Source organism: Perissodus microlepis, chromosome 7 (genome assembly GCF_051167445.1).
Source record: "Perissodus microlepis isolate ML-2025 ecotype Zambia chromosome 7, ASM5116744v1, whole genome shotgun sequence".
Classification (NCBI taxonomy): Eukaryota; Metazoa; Chordata; class Actinopteri; order Cichliformes; family Cichlidae; genus Perissodus; species Perissodus microlepis.
This window is the reverse complement of record NC_140467.1, coordinates 61,749,314-61,767,364: the sequence shown is the minus strand read 5'-3', so window position 1 is coordinate 61,767,364 and position 18,051 is coordinate 61,749,314. Positions and strand designations below refer to the sequence as shown.

Sequence of the window (18,051 nt, the reverse complement as noted above, 5' to 3'; positions counted from 1 at the left end):
GCCCCAGTCGTCAACAGCATCAGCATTAAGTTACATGAATTTAACTGCAATTTGAAAAAATGAATGACATTTATTTCTGTAAGAGTAATTCTTTACTGTGTTACAACATCAACATGAAAACCTAAAAAAAACTGGCATTTACTTTTTTTTTTTACATCAACAGGAGGAGCTGTACAGACACTCATCCCACCTGCAAGTATACCCCAAATTCTGAAATGTACTATTATGATACATTAATGGTCCATTATGTTTGTTTCACAGTTATATACATAATACAATTTATAGATTTGTATATATATTTACATTCTATCAGGGATGCACTGGTTGTGAACCTTTGGGCTGATAATGACAGTTAAAAGTTACAATTTGGATGAATTATTACTGTGATACTTTTTTTGGACTCTGTAGTACCACAGAAATATCATTAAAGTAACAGGTTTGTTTTAAAGTCTTTCAGCTGTTCAGTAAACGTCATCGTCATCATCATTTGTATAGCACTTTAAAAACACACCTGGTAGACCAAAGTGCTGTACAATACAAATATAAATATAGTAATAGAATAGCAAAAAACTAACATAGCAATAAAGTAAACTCTTTTGAGCCAAAATGATGTGACACAGCACAGACACAAGAAAAGAGAAAAGAAAATCTTCTACATTGTTTTGCTGTTCATACTAATGCTACCCTTTGTTTTTGGAAGGAGACGATTTTCTGTCCAGTATTAAAGTTCAAAGAACAGGGTATACGTCTCCAGTGGACTACTAAACAAGTTTACCAGAAAAATCAGACCCACGGTCATGTTGTGTCACTTTATTTGAGTGATTAGTCAGCAGGAATAACAGGGAATGACAAACTGACAGACTTTGAACGATATAAAACAAACAAACAAACAAACAATTTAAACATTTAGAAGTTAAACATCTTCTCAGATTCCTTTTGCTGCATATGTCTATGTATGTATTTGCTGTATAGTGTCATTTGTTTGGAACATTAATCTTGATGTATACATAAACATTTGATTTAAAAAACGTGTTTAAAAATGAACACGGACACAATTAAACACAACATGTGTGCACGGTGACTACAAACAGAAGCAGCTGCTTGTATCCTCCTGTGGATACAAACCAGCAAGAACTCATCAGATCTCTGTCACTTACCATTAATGAAGTTTGACTTTTATTAATAAATAGAGAGCACGGATATCGGGCAGATATCACTTCGTTACCAAAATATCAATGTATTACGTAATGTTGATACATTTTAAAGTTTAACACCAACGTATATTTGATTGTCAGTGGTACTTAATGAAATTGTGTAACATAAAGGCATTATAATTATGTTCCTGCAACACAGATTATGGCTTTAAATCCTACTTAATTATTTTAAGTCAACTTCATAAAAATTCAGTCCTTGGTTTCTTGCCTATGTACAATATAATAATGTAAATATAAACTAAATGTTATTGACAAAAAAGGCAAAAAAAAAAATGTGAGTGCTGAAAAGTTCACCTTTATTTTAACAGCAGTGAAAACAGCAAGCATATAAACTTGTTACACAGTTTTAGAGATTGCCTGCAGATATAACTGAAAGAAAGATTTAAAACATTTGTAAATATTTCCCCTCAAAACTGACCTTAGCAGCAATACAAGAAAGCTACAAATAAGTGCTTATTAATGATCCTGTCATCTTACACATATTTGTATTTAATTTCACAATTAAAGTTTGAAACTAAATTAAGCCTACTTGGAAAAAGAATCAAAAAGCATCCATGAACAAACAGGCTTACACAAATATAACTTTTTTTTGCATTTAACATTTCTACAACTCCTGTTACCTGGAGTTTAAGAGACAGAAACCAGCAAGCTGCTTTGAATGATCAAGTCTGTACATATATAGAACAATTTCAGCTTAGATTGGTCTTCCAAAACTCTAAGAGGCAGCAAGCTGCTATTAAGGATAAGATATACAATACCACCAAAAGAAAAAAAAAGTGTCACCTTGAAGTGCAGTCACATGAGAAAAAACAACAACAACAACAAAAAACCCCAAACAAACAGTATCAGCAGTATAACATTGCAGTTTTTCGTTTTGTGTTCAGTAAAGAATTGCTGAAGTGCAGTCTTTGACTCTTCAATGAAACAGACGGTTTTTGAGAGCAAGAACTTTGTTGGAGAGTTTAGCTCCATCCAGTTCCATGAAAACCTTCTGGAAAACCTCAAAGGTGTAGCGGAGGTCAGCAGGGTAGGCAAGGTTTAGTGCATACATGAGTCCAAATAGCATTACCACAGCAAATGCTACATTATCCAAATTCTTCACCACCCTGATGCCTTCAAGGACAACTCCAATGTCTTCTTGTTCATCTGCTGAAGCTTGTTCTTTAAGAAGATAAATTCCAACAGTGGTGTCTTCAATGGCCTCATTGATGGCGTCTTCATCCATGTCCTGTAAAAAATACATAAATAAATAAAATAAAAGAAGTCATGTTACTCAATCCATGGCAAGTGAGCAATATGATGTACTGGTGAAAGTCAACCCCCCCCCAAAACAATAAAATAAAATAAAATACCCCAAGTACTTACCACATACTCCCGGATAAGGTTGTCAGGATCTTCACCCATGTAGATACACACTCCCTTAATGACACACTCACGTCCAGCATCAACATCTTCACACTGAAATTAAATTTGTGTGATTAGTATCTTCAGTCAGCCCTTCTCATTGATTTTAGGTTTTAGTACTGTACTTTACATGAATGCTTTCAAAGTAAAGGCACACATACTAATAAAGTTGACAAAGTAAAGATTAAAACAAAAACAAGCAGATGTACAAGTAGTACAAGATGAGAGCATTTATCATTGGAAAACATTTACAATTTTCCACAATTAAAAGTTTTGTCCAAAAGGGGTCATAGTTGTGTTAAGGCTTTATCACTTACATTATCCATTTGTGCCACAATTTTTTTCAGTCTTTGTCCAAGCTGTCCTCCTCTTCTTTTGAACAGCTTCACCAGGTTGTCTAAGTGGAGATCCATCTGAGACAGGAACTTTGATTGAAGGGGGATTGTGGTAATTCTTTTAAACTCAGCATTGATCTGAAAACATCAGCACAAAAGAGTGAGCTTCAAATGTTTAACACCAGGAAGAAGGCCACAATCACCAATGCTGAAGAAATGGGCGGTTAAATGTGCCTAAAGTATTTTAGCTTAACACCTCTTCCAAGAACTCCCGGTATGAGTCAAACTTTACCTCATGGACATCAAATAGAGCAGGCCATCTTGCCATGAAAGCTTCTACCATTGGTGCATCACGAACAACTTCATGTCTTCTGTAGGCAAAAGTCTTTTCCATCTTGAATTTCAACAACTCTCTGTTGTTCTTCTTCTTTATGTCCAAGAGTAAAGTTTTCCGCATTGCCTCTAGGCTCTCCTCAGTTTCTTCTGGTGGGTATGTTGGGCAAAAGTTAACTTCTCCCCTCTTTGCTTTTTTGACACCAAAGGCTGCACTGCATCTTCCAACAGGTTTGTTCTTTAGAGAGTTTACGGTCACCTCTGGGCAGCCCAGTTTTCATAGCTGGGTGCGATAGTTTGAGAGTTTATATTTTAAACTGGTCTTCCATCCTCCAAATCCAGTGTTGGAGCCTGTCTCAGTTAGACAGGGATGCTTCTTGATCAGACTCTGAGCTACTTGATCCATTTCTTTATCACTGACATACACTTTATACTTCACAATTTCCTGCACCAAACCGTCAAGGATGGCTGACTTCAACTTGGGATCTGGAATAAGTGCAGTTCCATTCTGATTGTACGCAATTTTTGCCTGCTGAAGTTGTAATTCAGCATCATACGAAAACTTGGGCACATAAAAGACAGCAGGCCAAGAAGATCGTCAGCTTGTTGACTCACTTGATGACAACACATCCGTGTCCACAGATCCACCAGACAGGTACGAAGAATCGTTAACAGAGGAACAGCTGAGGGCTTCGGAGTCCTGGACAGGATCAAGAATGATATAATCCTCATGCTGCATAGTGGTGGGTCTTGACATGTCAATAACTTTAAGAGTCCCTCTGTCTGCCACTTCTGAAACTGAGGTAAGATTAAGGAACTCATTCCCAAACAAGGAATCCATAAACTGAAGTCTGAAATTGCCCTGAAGACCACACTGTCTCTTGACTTCAACAATGAGATCCTCAATTGATTCAGGTGGTCCAATGGAGAGAGTGAGCCTTTGACAGGTTCCATCAGTCAAGATGATCTTTAGGATCACAGGGGTCCCCATTTCAAGCAGCTATTCTGTAGACAAAAAAAAAAAATACATCAGACACACAGAAAGAATAATTTCAGTTTAGTCTTCGTACAGTTATCCATACATATCAGTCGGTTATAAAAGGTCAGATATACAAAAAAAAAAGAAAGATAGAATGTATCTAGTGAAATACATGTGACTGAACTTATTACAAATATTTGCACACCTTTTATTTCTATATGCCTTTTTAAAGTCACCATGCGGACTGATCCGATCTTGTAGTCAACCAGTGGATAAGTGTCAAGGAGTTCACGGAGTGAAACAAGAGTGAATATTCTTGCAGATACTGGGTTGAGCTCAAAAACTCTGTAGTGCTCCCTGTACCAGCCACCAAGCTCTCTGACAATGTAGAATATGCTCTGGTTTACAATGCAGATGTGGTTTATTTCACAGAATTCTGGCAACCCACCAGCTGCCCTGTGGGCCAGTACCATTCCCTTCCTATAAGTTCTGCCCTTTATTGTCACACACTGTGCAAGGTTTATCTCTAGAATGTCAGGGAATGTTTGCCTAATGACTCTAGCCATCTCCTCTTTAAGCAAATCCACTGGAAAAGTTGATACAGCCGAGACCTCTAGTTCAGACTTGCCAAGAGATGGGGAGCTTAGATGGTAAGCTATTATCATCTGATGCTTTGAGGCTAAGGAGAGAGGCACATTCTTAAAGCAGCTTGTGTGTCTGATGACCTGCTTGAAAAAGCTGTGTTTGGCCTCGAAACGCATTGTCCACAGCCAAACAACTGGACCAAAAAACCTAATCATCTGTGGATAGTGCTCCAAATAATGGTGTTTTGGTGGTAGCTTAACATCAGGAAACAGTGCCTGGTATCGCTGTCTGTGCTCTATAATTTTGCTTTCCAAAAAAGCCAGAGAGTCATCACTATGCACAGGGGACACGACGAGTTCTGTGATATCCTTCAGAGTCACGAGAACAAGCCATGCAGGCTCATCTTCAGGCACAAGTGATCCAACTAAAAGAAATCAACACAGAGAAATTTTTACAGTGCTTTTCTACTCTACCTGAACATTCAAAGCGCTCTATACAGGTTGCCTCATTCACACCTGTTCATAGAAGCCCTTTTTCTGTGCTTTCTATCTAACATTCACACACATTCACACTCTGATGAATGCATCAGAGAGTGACTTGGGGTTAATGTCTTGCCCAAGGACAGTTAGCATGCAGTCTGGAGCAGCCAGGGATCCACCCAAAAACCATCTGATTAGTAGATGAGCTGCTCCACCTCCTGAGCCACAGCCACCCCTTTTAGAGGTAAAGAATCAATTAGAAAGTAAGTACAGTAATTTTTTGAGGTGATTTGATTTTAAAAAAAGATCATTTTTGCTTCTAATTACATAATTAAGGTGTAATTACATCTTCCAACAAATTGATACATTGTCATAAACGTATCATTTATCTACTAAAAATACATAGGAGCTGGCGTCATGTTGTGGAAGCTGCCATCTTGCCCCACCATCATACACTGGCTGAGATGGGCATCGCTGCTCCGCCTTTTCATGTTTTATGGAAGTGGATTTATACATTACTTTGAATTTAACCTCTGTTGTGGGATTTCTCTTTAGTGTATTGTCCTTTCATGTATTGTCTTGCTTTCATGTTACTTAGTTTAGTATGGGTTGTGGGATCTCTCTTTAATGTATTGTCTTGATGAAATGCTTTCATGTTACTTAGTTTAGTATGCCTGGTTCACACCTCATTCACGCTGGGAAACAGACGGTGAGAAACTGGTGAATGTCTCCCAGGATACGGAAGCTCACACAGGAAGGCTTGACCCCAGAGTGGGGGAGATTCACACAGGTGATAGAGAGTCTTTCTGTTTAGAGCCAAGGTGTGAACTGCAACTGTAAAAGCCTTTTGTTCTGCGACTGTGTATAAAAGGGACCTGAACTGTTCATTGTCAGAGACGACTTTCAGTGCCCCCTGACTGACGTCCCTCCTTATGCATAAGATAGCTGAAATAAAGGTGTTGTTACAACTCATCGTGTCTGCAGGCTTTGGTAATTAAAATTTCCACAACACCTCCTAAGACCCAAACTCTTCCACAGCATGCATTTTTAATTTGTCTTTGATATTTGGGCTGATTGGGTCCAATGAATGTAAAAACAAAGAATTACCTGATTATTATTTTTTTTACCTTATTTTTGTTTTTATGGAAAATCGAAGCCACATGTGAAGATATTGATTTAAAATTTTGATAGAACTGTAGCAGTATAATGTCCCCGTAAATGGATATCAGGCCCTTGTAGAGCAAAATTGAGTATTTTGGTCTAAATAAACCAAAATGCGATGTCCACATATGTGGACGGCAGGTCCTAGGAGGTTAAAGATGTCAAATAGCTCTTTCACACTACATATGACCATTTCACATTTGTACATGTATATTTTGGTGATCTCTTTCTCACTATGTTTTTCTTCTTATGGAAATAAGCTAAGATTAAACCGGTTCATGTTAGGCTCCTGTGTCCTAAAAAAAATCACACCTTTCCCCTGATAAGCAAATTGATTGGATTCTCACATTGTGCGGGAATTGATTATCAATTACAACTTTGATGAGCCACTTCAAAGAAAGTTTCACAGCAGCAACAGAAAGTCCAGATGTGGAAACAGAAGGTTTCCACATTAAAATATCGATATTTTAATCATTTTGGGTAAAATTGTAGTTTTTCATAAACAGGAACACAGTGGAAAGAAACTATCATTCGGATTGTCTACATTGGAAAGAACTACTCCCTCGTCCGCCTTTTATAGTCATGTGTGAAATACGGCTGTATAAATGTGTGGCAGCCTCTGGCGTGCGCACTCACAACAATGGCTGAGCGTAACTGGAGTCATGTGTGCACGTATTTTACATCCACAAACAGCCGAGACGTGGTTTGCGATACATGTGGCAAGAAAGTGAGGTGTTGTGGCAACACCACCAACCTTGTCAAACACCTCAGAGTAAATCATATCACAGAATATGACGAGCGTATGTTGAGGCGAACTGAAGAGGAGGAGAAGGACAGGTGCTGCTAGGGCGAGACAGACGTCTCTCACGGAGTCCTTTAGTGCTGCAGGCAGGCAAGGTGTTCAAATAGCGCACAACTTCAGGTTTTGTATTTCTATATGATGAATTCTGCATTATTAAGTGATAAGAACAAGTAATCTGATGTCCTGTAATGATTATGACGCTATAATTTGAGATACAATAAAAGAGTAAAGTTTTTGTACAAAGTATCGGATCAGTACCGTCGATACCACCCTGAATTTTACTTGGTATCGGATCGGAAAGGAAATCAGTGGTATCGCACATCACTAGTGTCGGGATGAAATATTATTTTACTGTTACTATTCATAATCATTATTATTACTGTTGCATCATTTATGATTTATCATTATCATTTCATTGAAACATTTATTGAAACTGTTGATGTTATATTAAAGTCTGTATTTCAGGTGTTAGTATAATTACATAATAATCTTATATACACACATATTGCCTTTTTGTGCTTATTAAAGAGTTGAAGCTCGGTCAAGTTAATTAATGGTTTGAAGCTACAGCCGACGCGAGTTCGACTGATCTATGGAGCAAAGCACAGCTATTGAAAGGTTGCCTACATGCTTACAGTACAATTTACCACATATGATACATGTTGTATAGGCCTGTGTGTGTGCATTCAGCAGCTTGCTGCATTGAAGTTTGCCTGGTAACAGATGACGCAGAGGGAGGTCATGCACTAAGGTTAACACAGACACACAGTTTGCCTGAATATACAGTATTTAGAAACTGACTCCAAAAGTTGTTTACCTGCATACGTGACAGTTTAGTTCTGATAAGCCCAGAGAGTGGAATAACAGGAAGCATCTGGTGGGTGGGAGAGGAAGTAACTGTTCTTTTTTAGAATATGTCCAGGCTGGAGTTACTGGAACATGCATCTGCGGTGACGCATATTACTTGTCATCATATGTATAAATATCACACCCGTGTACTGTTCTGGGGAGATCGAGGCTGATGTTTTGCAGAGCCCATCTTCACCACATATATGTGTTTTAATAAAATCATTGTTTTGACGCACTATGGACCTTCAGTCGTATGTCTCTTTTCTCAAATACGAAACAGGACACTAGTGATCAAACGTCAGGCCAAGCTGGAACTGATTCCTGTCTTCTGTGACTTCTACAACACTGTCCAATAGAGACACGTGAATGAAATGCAGTGTCATTAAAAACACTGATGATCTTTATTTAAAAATGTAATATATTTACATCTGAATAAACCTTCAGGCATTACGCTGACGGACGGATGGATGGACAATGAATGCTTTCTCATCCTTCTTCTCATGCACCATGGAAGTGTCTGAGGGGCTTTTCCACTTGGAATCGGGATACTGTGTCCACACTTCAGAGGTGGAGTTTCCAGCATCTCACCTGGGCCTCATCTGCAAACAATCAGCAGGAGGGCTTCTTAAACCAGCGCTGCCTGCTACTCCTCGCCAGTTTGTTCTGCCATCTCCAGTGGTAACTAGGCTTCACCTCTGCTCCAGTTCTGGCTTGCTCCTTCCCTGTGTTTAACCTTGTTTTCCCTGTGTTTAGGTCTCCTCTGCCAACATACTCATCCTACCCTCAAACTCCCTTACCCGTCCAGCACTATTCATTTAAGATGTGATGGAATCAAAGTAATTATTTTCAATCAAATGCTGCAAAGGAATATTTTCATGTGACACAGCGTAAATCTTTCAACTTCAACTTCTTCTCCCTCTGTTGCAGAATTCCCGTTGGATTGTTCCCATCAGGAGCCAGGTGTTCAGTCTCTCGATAGCTTTTCCTCTGGTTCCTGCTCTCTGCTGACACTCCTAGCTCGAGCCACGTTCTCCATTCCCTCGCTTTAAACAAAGTCTCATAAATAGTTTAACCATGTGCATTGAATCTGCATTTGGGTCTAAGCTTTCTATGGAGGGAAGAAATCATCACAGTGACATCTATTCAATTTTTAATTCAATTTTAATAATAATAATAATAATGATGGATTGCATTTATATAGCGCTTTTCGGGACCACTCAAAGCGCTTTACAATTTTATTTATAGAGCGCCAAATGACAGCAAAAGTCACCTCAAGGCGCTTTATATTGTAAGGTATACTTACAAAGAAAACCCCAACAATCATATGACCCCCTATGAGCAAGCACTTTGGCGACAGTGGGAAGGAAAAACTCCCTTTTAACAGGAAGAAACCTCCAGCAGAACCAGGCTCAGGGAGGGGCGGCCATCTGCTGCGACCGGTTGGGGAGGGGCAAGTAAAACAGGATAAAGACATGCTGTGGAAGAGAACCAGAGGTTAATAACAAGTACCATTCAGTGCAGAGAGGCCTATTAAACATAGTGGGCGAAGAAGAAGCACCCAGTGGATCACGGGAATCCCCCGGCAGCCTAATGCTGGGCATACACTGTGCAATTTTTGGCCCATTTTGAGCCGATTTTTCAGTCGTGCGACCGTTTTGGGGGTCGTCCCGAGTTTGGCCTTGATCGTGTGTCGTGCATCGTCTACATGGGGTAACGAGAAGCGATTAACGCCTCACGACCAGCTCCCGATCATCAATCGTTTGCTCGTAAGAAAATCAAACCTGTTTGAAATCCTGTCGGTCGTCCCGAGGGTGTCACAGCGTCTCACACTGCGCACGCGCAAACGCAGAAATGAGAGTGAAAAGACGGAGTAGAACGGCGGTGCGGCGTGTCATCTGGACACAAGCCACGGCACAAACTTCTCACCCCTGCGAGTCAATCGTACAGTTTGAGCAGGAGCTGAATAACGCGACTGAAAAAAATCGCAGCACAGTGTATGCCCAGCTTATTGCAGCATGGAGGATTCAGGGTCACCTGAGTAGCCCATCAGCCTACTAAAAGGATACTGAAGAAACCCGTCGAAATAGTCTTAGTCTTCATCACTGCTGCTGGTGGACTCAGTTGAACACCTCCGAAATTTGCACACAGGCAAGTATTCCTCTTCTTCCTCAAAATCCTCTCGGGAACGCTTCCTCGAGCCTCCAGCTTCATGGTTGTCAAGCTCTTCGTGCGCATCTTCAAAAAGTTCATCACTGCTGCTCTCAGAGTGGTCGTACACAGTTGAGCTGGTCCCCGAATCAGAGTGTGCAAGCCTGGATTTTTTGCTATTACGACCTTCTTCGTCAACATCTTCCTCTCTGGACCTTTTCGTGGATCCACCAGGCTGTGCTTCTTCTTCTGTTACCTGCTGATTGATGTCCTCATCGGCAATATTACCAACATGAGGACAGCCCTCGCTATCAGTGTCGCAAGCAGAGAAGAAGTCAGAGTCATCATCAGAAAACTCCTCGCTCCATCTGATTCTTTTGTTTGGTTCCACATCTTCTTCATCCATCTCTCTAGACCTCCTCCTGGAAACACCTGGCTGAGGGTCCTCTTCTGGGATGTACTGGTGAACATCCTCACAGTCTTCAAATGCCTCATCAGAATCCTCATTTTCAATGCCACCGACAACAACAGCATTATGATCCTCATGCTGTTCATTGTTGTCAGCATTGGCATTATTGTCCCTCACATTATTATTTTGAATGTTGACATTGTTGTAATTGACATAGTCATCGTAAAGGTAATCGTCATATTGATTCAATACTGAAGCTATTAGCGCATCCAGCCTCCGACAAATATCACGGAGAGCACGATAACGATCGACCACGAAGCCCCGGAGTCCACCAATATCTTCGTTAGCTGGTTGGTTAGCTGGTCGGTTAGCATGTTCCTGATCTCCACTTGAAAACCTTTGTGGGTTAACCTGTCGGCCTGCAAGATCATTTAATCTTTTAATTAGCATTCATAACTATCTGCTGAAAATCTGTTTTTCATCAATTTCAAGACTGAGCACATGTGCTTACCATTACGGTTATTTTGTGATCCATCTCCTCTTCCACTCATTTTGACTACAAGGAACACAAAACAACAATGATCAGTAAACCTCAACTCAGAATGTTCAGAGAATTTGCTTTTTTTGTGATGACTTTAGGCTGCGTCCGAACGTACACGCCTATGTTTGAAAACGCACGTTTTCCTTTTTCGTTTAAAAAAAATCCAGTCCACATGTGCAGTTTTGAAAAAATATCTCCTTCCACATGTAAACGCTAAAAACAAAGTGAAACGCTGTCAAGAACACGCCAAATCTTAACCGTGTAGAAATGTTGGCCAATCAGAAGTCTAGAAGCCTGGGTGGGAAAACCTCACAAAACCTTACGTACTTCTGAAAAGTTTTTGTCTTTTTCTGGAAAAGCAGCTAATTTTGTGTTACTTTCACTTGCCTTCATCGTTTGAAATGTTAATAACTAAAGACAGCATTTTGGCTGGAACAGACTCACAACTTTGGAATGGACAAAATGCATATAGCGTACATAAATGTCATTTTTTTAAATGACATTTATTCCAAACCGACTGTGTTGAATGTAGAATCCACGTCTGATGTGCACTCTGATGCCTCTGTGTTTCTAAATGGAGGCACAGTAACTGTGTGTGTATATGTAAGCGTGTAAAAACTGCAGATACTAAGATTAACAGACACAGTATGTTGTCTACATCCGCCATTGTAGAAATTGATCTCATGTAAACACTAACGTGGCCACAGCGTCAACAGCGGCGCACACTTTTGACATTGCCTGAGTAAATGTCCGTTTTCCTCGTCCACACCTAAACACAAAAACGTCGTTTTCAAAAATCTCCACCCTGGCAGGAGTTTTTAAAAATCTCACCTTTCAGTGACTCAATCTGCTGTTTAGGTGTGGACGAAAGGCCCAAATGCAGAGACAAAGCTGCGCTTTCAAAAACAGCCGTGTACATGTGGACACAGCCTCAGTTTCTCAGAAATTCTAATAGTTTGTTTGAGAACAAAAGTCTTCTCTATTTTCCTAAATGAACAAAATAATCTCAGAAATAATCATGTTAAAAAGAGCTTCTGTCACTCAGATATGATTAAGAACATTTTCTAATTTATGTATAATTTGTCAAATATTACATCAGCTGACAAATAGTTATGTCTTCATTTGTTTTCCTGAATAATAGATCCACATCATCCTCTCTATGATGGAAAATATAGTCTAGTCTTGCACAATGTAAAGTACATAAATACTGTCCTGGCAAGCAGGAAAATCCGGCTTTATATATTTAAGTAAATGATCTTAAGTTTATAAACTGAAATTTGAGCTTACTTTAGTTCTTGGTAAATTACAGAGCAGTTAATCCTCAGGGAAACGTCGAAATGTCACTAAATAGTGGTCTGCTTTCATACGGTTGCAGTGTCTCTTCAGTTTTGTGTTCATATGCTGATGTTTTCATTCAAAACATGCTTAAATGCTGTGATGTCACTTTAGCAGCAAAGACTGCGGAATGTGCAGAGATTCTTTTTACATCAAGTTGTTTGCTCAGAGTTTGATATCTTTTAAATGGAGACAAAAAAAAACAGACAGAAGTGAATCTAAAAGACTAAAGCAGTCAATGTGTTATTATTTTTATTTATTCTAATAGTTCCTGTAAAGTTCTACTCTAAGAGATTCATCTTGGCCTTCATGCAGGATTAAAGCTCAATAACACACAAAATATAAAACATTTCTTTATGGTTGTTAGGCAAAGTTATCAAACATATATCCACTAATATGGTCTCATTCTTGCTCTGCTCCCTAATTTTTCCCTGGAGGCATCGCTATGGCAACAAAACAACATGTTCCAAACAACAACAACCAAGCTGTTTCCAGAGCTTAATATTTAACATGTCTTTGTTATAAACTTTATTTGTACAAATCTGTGATGTTGATGTGCACAACGTGGGATTTAGACCTCGGAGGGTTAATCAACAAATCACGAAAAATTAGCTTTAAATTTCTGTTCATGACGGTGCAGATTTCTGACATTTTGTGTACTTTAAGCATTTAACAATTTGATTGTGTTCTAATAAAAACTGTGTGAAACTCAAGTTAGACCTGTGTTTGTAAATGAACCGCCCCATGTTGTGTAGCTTTCTGGATTTTATACTTATTGGGCTACATATTAATTTACTATACAGGCTATACAGTAGATAAAATCTAAACTCACATGTTTTATGTAACTAAAGTGTTTAATCATGTGGGCTACAGACAATAATCCAGTTATGGACTATACTGATATGAGAAACGTGCATACTTACTGCATTTGAATCATTTTAACCATATGTAACCACCTGCATGTCATGGTCCCGGGACTTCTACCTGGTTTTTTGTGTCTTGTATTGCAACAAACAACTTAAACATAAACAATTACAAAGAAAGAACAGTACAGCATCCACATCTGAACCAAAGAGTAAAACAGTGAAATGTGGATTATTAAACATTAGGTCTCTCTCCTCCAAGTCTCTGTTAGTACATGACTTAATAATTGATCAACAAATTGATTTACTCTGCCTTACAGAAACCTGGTTGCAGCAGGATGATTATGTTAGTTTAAATGAATCAACACCCCCGAGTCATTCTAACTACCAGAAACCTCGAAGCACAGGCCGAGGGGGCGGTGTGGCAGCAATTTTTCACACCAGCCTATTAATTAATGAAAGACCAAGACAGACTTTTAATTCATTTGAAAGCCTGATGCTTAACATTGTCCACCCCAGCTGTGAAACTCAGAAACCAGTCTTACTTGTTATCATCTATCGTCCACCTGGGCCTTACACAGAGTTTCTGTCTGATTTCTCAGACTTTATATCTGATTTAGTTCTGAGCTCAGATAAAATAATTATTGTGGGTGATTTTAACATCCATGTAGATGCTAAAAATGACAGCCTCAACATGGCATTTAGTCTGTTATTAGACTCAATTGGTTTCTCTCAAAATGTAAAAGAACCCACCCACCACTTTAATCACACTCTAGATTTTTTAATTGTTATGTAATTATGTGATGCATGTACTTTTGACTTTTGCTGCCATGATGCCAGGTCTCTCTTGGAAATTAGATGTTAATCTCAATGAGATTTTTACCTGGATAAATAAAGGACTAATAATAATTTATTTGACAGGTACATTATGATAGAGATGAAGATGTTCCAGTCAACTATGAAAATGTGGGAGACTCAGCTGTTTCTATCAGACTGCACTGATCAACAACTTGCTGATAAAATTACTGCTGTTATATTATCAGCATCATCTCATCTGGTTTCACACATTAAATACTCTGGCTGCTGCTCGCCTCTGACTGGACACTGCAGCATGACAAATTCATGACCAGGTTCATCCTGGGATTTAACATAAAGAAGAGCAGCTGAAGCCAGTTATGCTGCACTAATGCTGGGTTATTACTTGTTAAGACCATATCTTGCTGAATGCAGTCGTGTCATTTAAACCAAGTGTGTGTGTGTGTGTGTGTGTGTGTGTGTGTGTGTGTGTGTGTGTGTGTGTGTGTGTGTGTGTGTGTGTGTGTGTGTGTGTGTGGTTTCCACAGCTCATAAGCAGAAGAAGTTGGACGCGCTGCAGCCCTGCGACACAGCTTACCCAGGCTTCATGTACGACCCGTCTGTCAGAGAGGCCAACAGCCTCAACAAGTGTGGACGCTGCCAGAAGTATGACACACACACACACACTTTAAAAATCAAAACAAGCTTCATTCATAGTTTGTTAATCTGGTCTTAAATCGAGGAAGTTTCAACTTAAGCATAATTGAATGATTGGCAGTGACTGACTGCGGCCTTCTTTGCGTTTCAGGATGTTTGTGGTGCAGCAGATTCCTGACACTAACCTGGTTCTGGTCGTGACTCAGGCCTACTGTGACTGCTCCCGTCAGTATGGAGCCATTCTGCTGGAGCCCAAAGAGATCAAATATATCCTTCACATACTCAGCAGCAAAATGCTGCCCCCTGCTGGATGCTTACAGCCACAAATACTGCAGGGAGGGCAAGACTGCATTCAGCCTGGAAAATCACATTTGTGCTGTAATCTCCTTATTTTCCCTCAGATCAGTGATGCAGTTCACTGCCACTCCACAGCCAATGATGAGAACATTAATAGATTATCTGAGCAGTCTCACAACATCTGTTTGCTCTTAGCTGAGGCTTTGAAACTTCAGATTTACGTCATGCTTTGTTTCTACAAAATTTCGTCCCCATTATATATTTATTCCCAGAAAGTCAGGCGTTGCCGATCGACGGTTGTTCACAGCGAGCTTCCAGCTTTCCTTAATATCTGTGAACATAACGCCACAGTGAAGTGCAACAGGATGAAATCCCAGAAGGTGCGGCGGCGCCCTGAGTCATGCCACGCCTACCACCCAAAGGTCAGTGCTGAGCCCCACTGCTGACTGTGAACGCAAAAGAACTGCAAGACTATTTAACAAACACAAACGTGGTGATTTTAAAGGCAAATAAAGAATCTCACACAGAAAACTAGCAACAACACATAAGGTGTGTGTGTCTGTGTGTGAAATAAATAAAGGCGAAGCAGGTCTCAGGGTCAATCGGGTACTGACGCACCTCTGTCCTGCAGCACATCCAACAGTCAGCTGAAAAGCAGAACATCACCTCTTTTGATAAGAGTGATTTTTTTAAGGGATTCAAATTCTTCACTTTAAAGGTTCCACTAATCATTTAACAGTCGTTGTTGCAGCTTGTGTATAATCTCTAACATCAGTCCCGTCACACTTGATGGCTGTTTAAAGCAGATGTTTTTCCAGCTCCTTATTTTTATTCTTGGACTCCCCTAGAAGAGCTTTGCATGATGGGTCATAGCTTGTAATAATCTACTGCTTACACTGGACTGTGGTGCATCATTTATCAGGATGTCAGGATGATCTCCAAAGGAACACTCAGACTGTGGGTTAAATATCTCAGACTCTGCATCAGTTGGTTCAGAACTAAAGAAGCCAAACCAAAAATATGTTGCCTTATTTTCTAGCACTCAAGTCTGAAGTAAGCTGTTTTTAGCTCCTCCTCCCTTTAACCCAGCTGTCGTTTGATTGGCTGCCCCATGTAAACAGAAGGTTTGAGTGCATCTAAGAAAAGCAAGAAAAAGAGAAAAACTGTGATACTGTAGGTCTACTCGCTTTAAGTATGCACGCGTTAGAATATAATTTATGCTAAAATGAGTCCAGAGTACGGACAGAAAAATCAACTTCACTGACCCTTCATACATCAAGTCATCCATGATCTGCTGTTCATTCTGTAAAGCTAACTAATGATTGTGTGGTGAAACAGGTGAACGCTGATGTACTCAGAGAAACTGCTATGAAAGGACTGAGCATCACATTTGTTTCGTCCTACAGGAGAACGCTAAGGACTGCGGCGGGGCGGCAGCCATCTCCCTGTCGCTCTCTCTCTTCTCTGCCTCTCTGCTCGTCTCATTGGTCGCTGAGTTCTAAACCAAAATGAACCCACCAATCAAGATGAACGTGACAGTGAGGCGGAGACTTAAACATCCAGCAGGTAGCCAAAGGATTTTTTTTTTTTTTTTTACTTGAATAAGAGACAAACTTGGACGGAGAAACTGTCTCAGCTGCTGATCGGCCTCACTTTGCAGCACAAATAAAGGGCTACACAAGGTTTTCTTAAAACCTGTAATAGACTCTAAACTGACTCTGGATCAGCTTTGCAGTGGCTCTGCAGCTGGAGGAGAAATGATAAGGGGGGGGACCCCCTCCTGGACAGTGCAGCCTGTGCGTGGAGACGCGTTGCCATTACACCGGAACAAGGATGTAGCACCTTTGTAGCTTTTTGATACAGAACTGATGTGTAAATGTAGAGTTTTACAGCCTCGATTTACCAAAACGCTCAAATTCGGACAAAAAAAAAAAAAAAAAAAGCTGAACTTTAAACACTCAAAGACTTTCTCAGCAGCTTTAAGGGTCAAAGGTTAACAGAAGATGCCGCACGCCATATGCAAGGAAACGCTGTGACTCACTGAGGAGCGCGACGCCAGCCTGTTAAAGATGAAGATGGAGAGAAAGTCTCGATGATTTTGTTGGCTGAGATAGAAGCGGTGTAGCGGCTTTAGGTGGAAATGAAGCCACAGCATTCAGGGATTAGTTTTTATAGATAAAGATGTCCTGGGACTGTTCGGAATGCCAACACAATAAAAAAAAAACATTTTTCACTTTACACAGCAGCATATTTGTGGTTTTTTCACATTTACAAAGAAAACTAAAGCGCCTTGAGGCGACTGTTGTTGTGATTTGGCTCTATAAATAAAATTGAATTGAACTTGTGTTTTCATCTTCAGGGGCTCGACTGTCTGAGCTCGTACAAACATTGTATTCTCAGAGTCACCGTCATTGGATATTTTCTGTCATTAACAGGAAATTCCAACCTTGATCTTCTTCCCAAAACTGGTGTAACACTGATTTGCTGATTAAAACAAGACTGGTGACATGGAGACCTTCCTATTTTTCTTACAGAGCTCATGGGCTTCACTGCTCTCGTACCTCTGCACCGCTGATCAGCTGCTATGTGAAGCAGGTGTAAATGCACAACAGCGCTGCAAGAGATCATGTTACGCTCATGTTAGCTTCTCTTCATTGGTTCCCTGTTAAATTCCGAATTTCACATCCTTCTCCTCAAATACAAAGTCCTGACTGATCAGACTCACATCTTAAAGACCTCAGAGCGCCTCATTATCAGGACCGAGCACGTCGCTCTCACACTGCAGGCTTACATTACACTACACTCTTCGAGTTTTTAAAAGTAGGATGGGAGGCAGAGCCTTCAGCTGTCCCACTTTGGGTTTGG

At 40.1% G+C, this 18,051-nt stretch overlaps 3 protein-coding genes and 1 long non-coding RNA gene across 7 annotated transcripts; 2 read left to right on the top strand and 2 right to left on the bottom strand.

The window, feature by feature from the left end:
- Positions 1-2,091: 2,091 nt before the first annotated feature.
- On the bottom strand, positions 2,092-3,604 carry LOC146384497 (uncharacterized). Its single transcript, XM_084936481.1, has 4 exons — positions 3,246-3,604; positions 2,936-3,091; positions 2,580-2,672; positions 2,092-2,442 (listed from the first exon to the last, which is right to left on the bottom strand). Exons 1-4 carry the CDS (start codon positions 3,408-3,410, stop codon positions 2,131-2,133), a joined length of 726 nt encoding a protein of 241 aa, XP_084792607.1. The 5' UTR covers positions 3,411-3,604; the 3' UTR covers positions 2,092-2,130.
- A 4,690-nt stretch (positions 3,605-8,294) lies between these two features.
- LOC146384496 (uncharacterized) lies at positions 8,295-13,287 on the top strand. Of its 2 annotated transcripts, XR_014800872.1 has the most exons (3): positions 8,295-8,819; positions 8,895-8,977; positions 9,069-13,287. It is a non-coding gene; the product is annotated as an uncharacterized LOC146384496 (long non-coding RNA). The 2 variants fall into 2 exon arrangements; XR_014800871.1 differs by having other exon boundaries at positions 8,295-8,977.
- On the bottom strand, positions 10,231-14,600 carry LOC146384495 (uncharacterized). 2 transcript variants are annotated; one of them, XM_084936477.1, is made up of 3 exons: positions 12,527-14,600; positions 11,210-11,254; positions 10,231-11,117 (listed from the first exon to the last, which is right to left on the bottom strand). In XM_084936477.1, exons 2-3 carry the CDS (start codon positions 11,247-11,249, stop codon positions 10,231-10,233), a joined length of 927 nt encoding a protein of 308 aa, XP_084792603.1. In that variant the 5' UTR covers positions 11,250-11,254; positions 12,527-14,600. The 2 variants fall into 2 exon arrangements, with proteins under 2 accessions (XP_084792603.1, XP_084792602.1); XM_084936476.1 differs by lacking the exon at positions 12,527-14,600 and having other exon boundaries at positions 11,210-11,314.
- A 217-nt stretch (positions 14,601-14,817) lies between these two features.
- On the top strand, positions 14,818-16,688 carry LOC146384494 (voltage-dependent calcium channel subunit alpha-2/delta-4-like). 2 transcript variants are annotated; one of them, XM_084936475.1, is made up of 4 exons: positions 14,818-14,898; positions 15,041-15,161; positions 15,531-15,608; positions 16,593-16,688. In XM_084936475.1, the coding sequence occupies exons 1-4, from the start codon at positions 14,840-14,842 to the stop codon at positions 16,686-16,688; spliced, it is 354 nt and encodes a 117-aa protein (XP_084792601.1). In that variant the 5' UTR covers positions 14,818-14,839. The 2 variants fall into 2 exon arrangements, with proteins under 2 accessions (XP_084792601.1, XP_084792600.1); XM_084936474.1 differs by having other exon boundaries at positions 15,041-15,608.
- Positions 16,689-18,051: the final 1,363 nt, after the last annotated feature.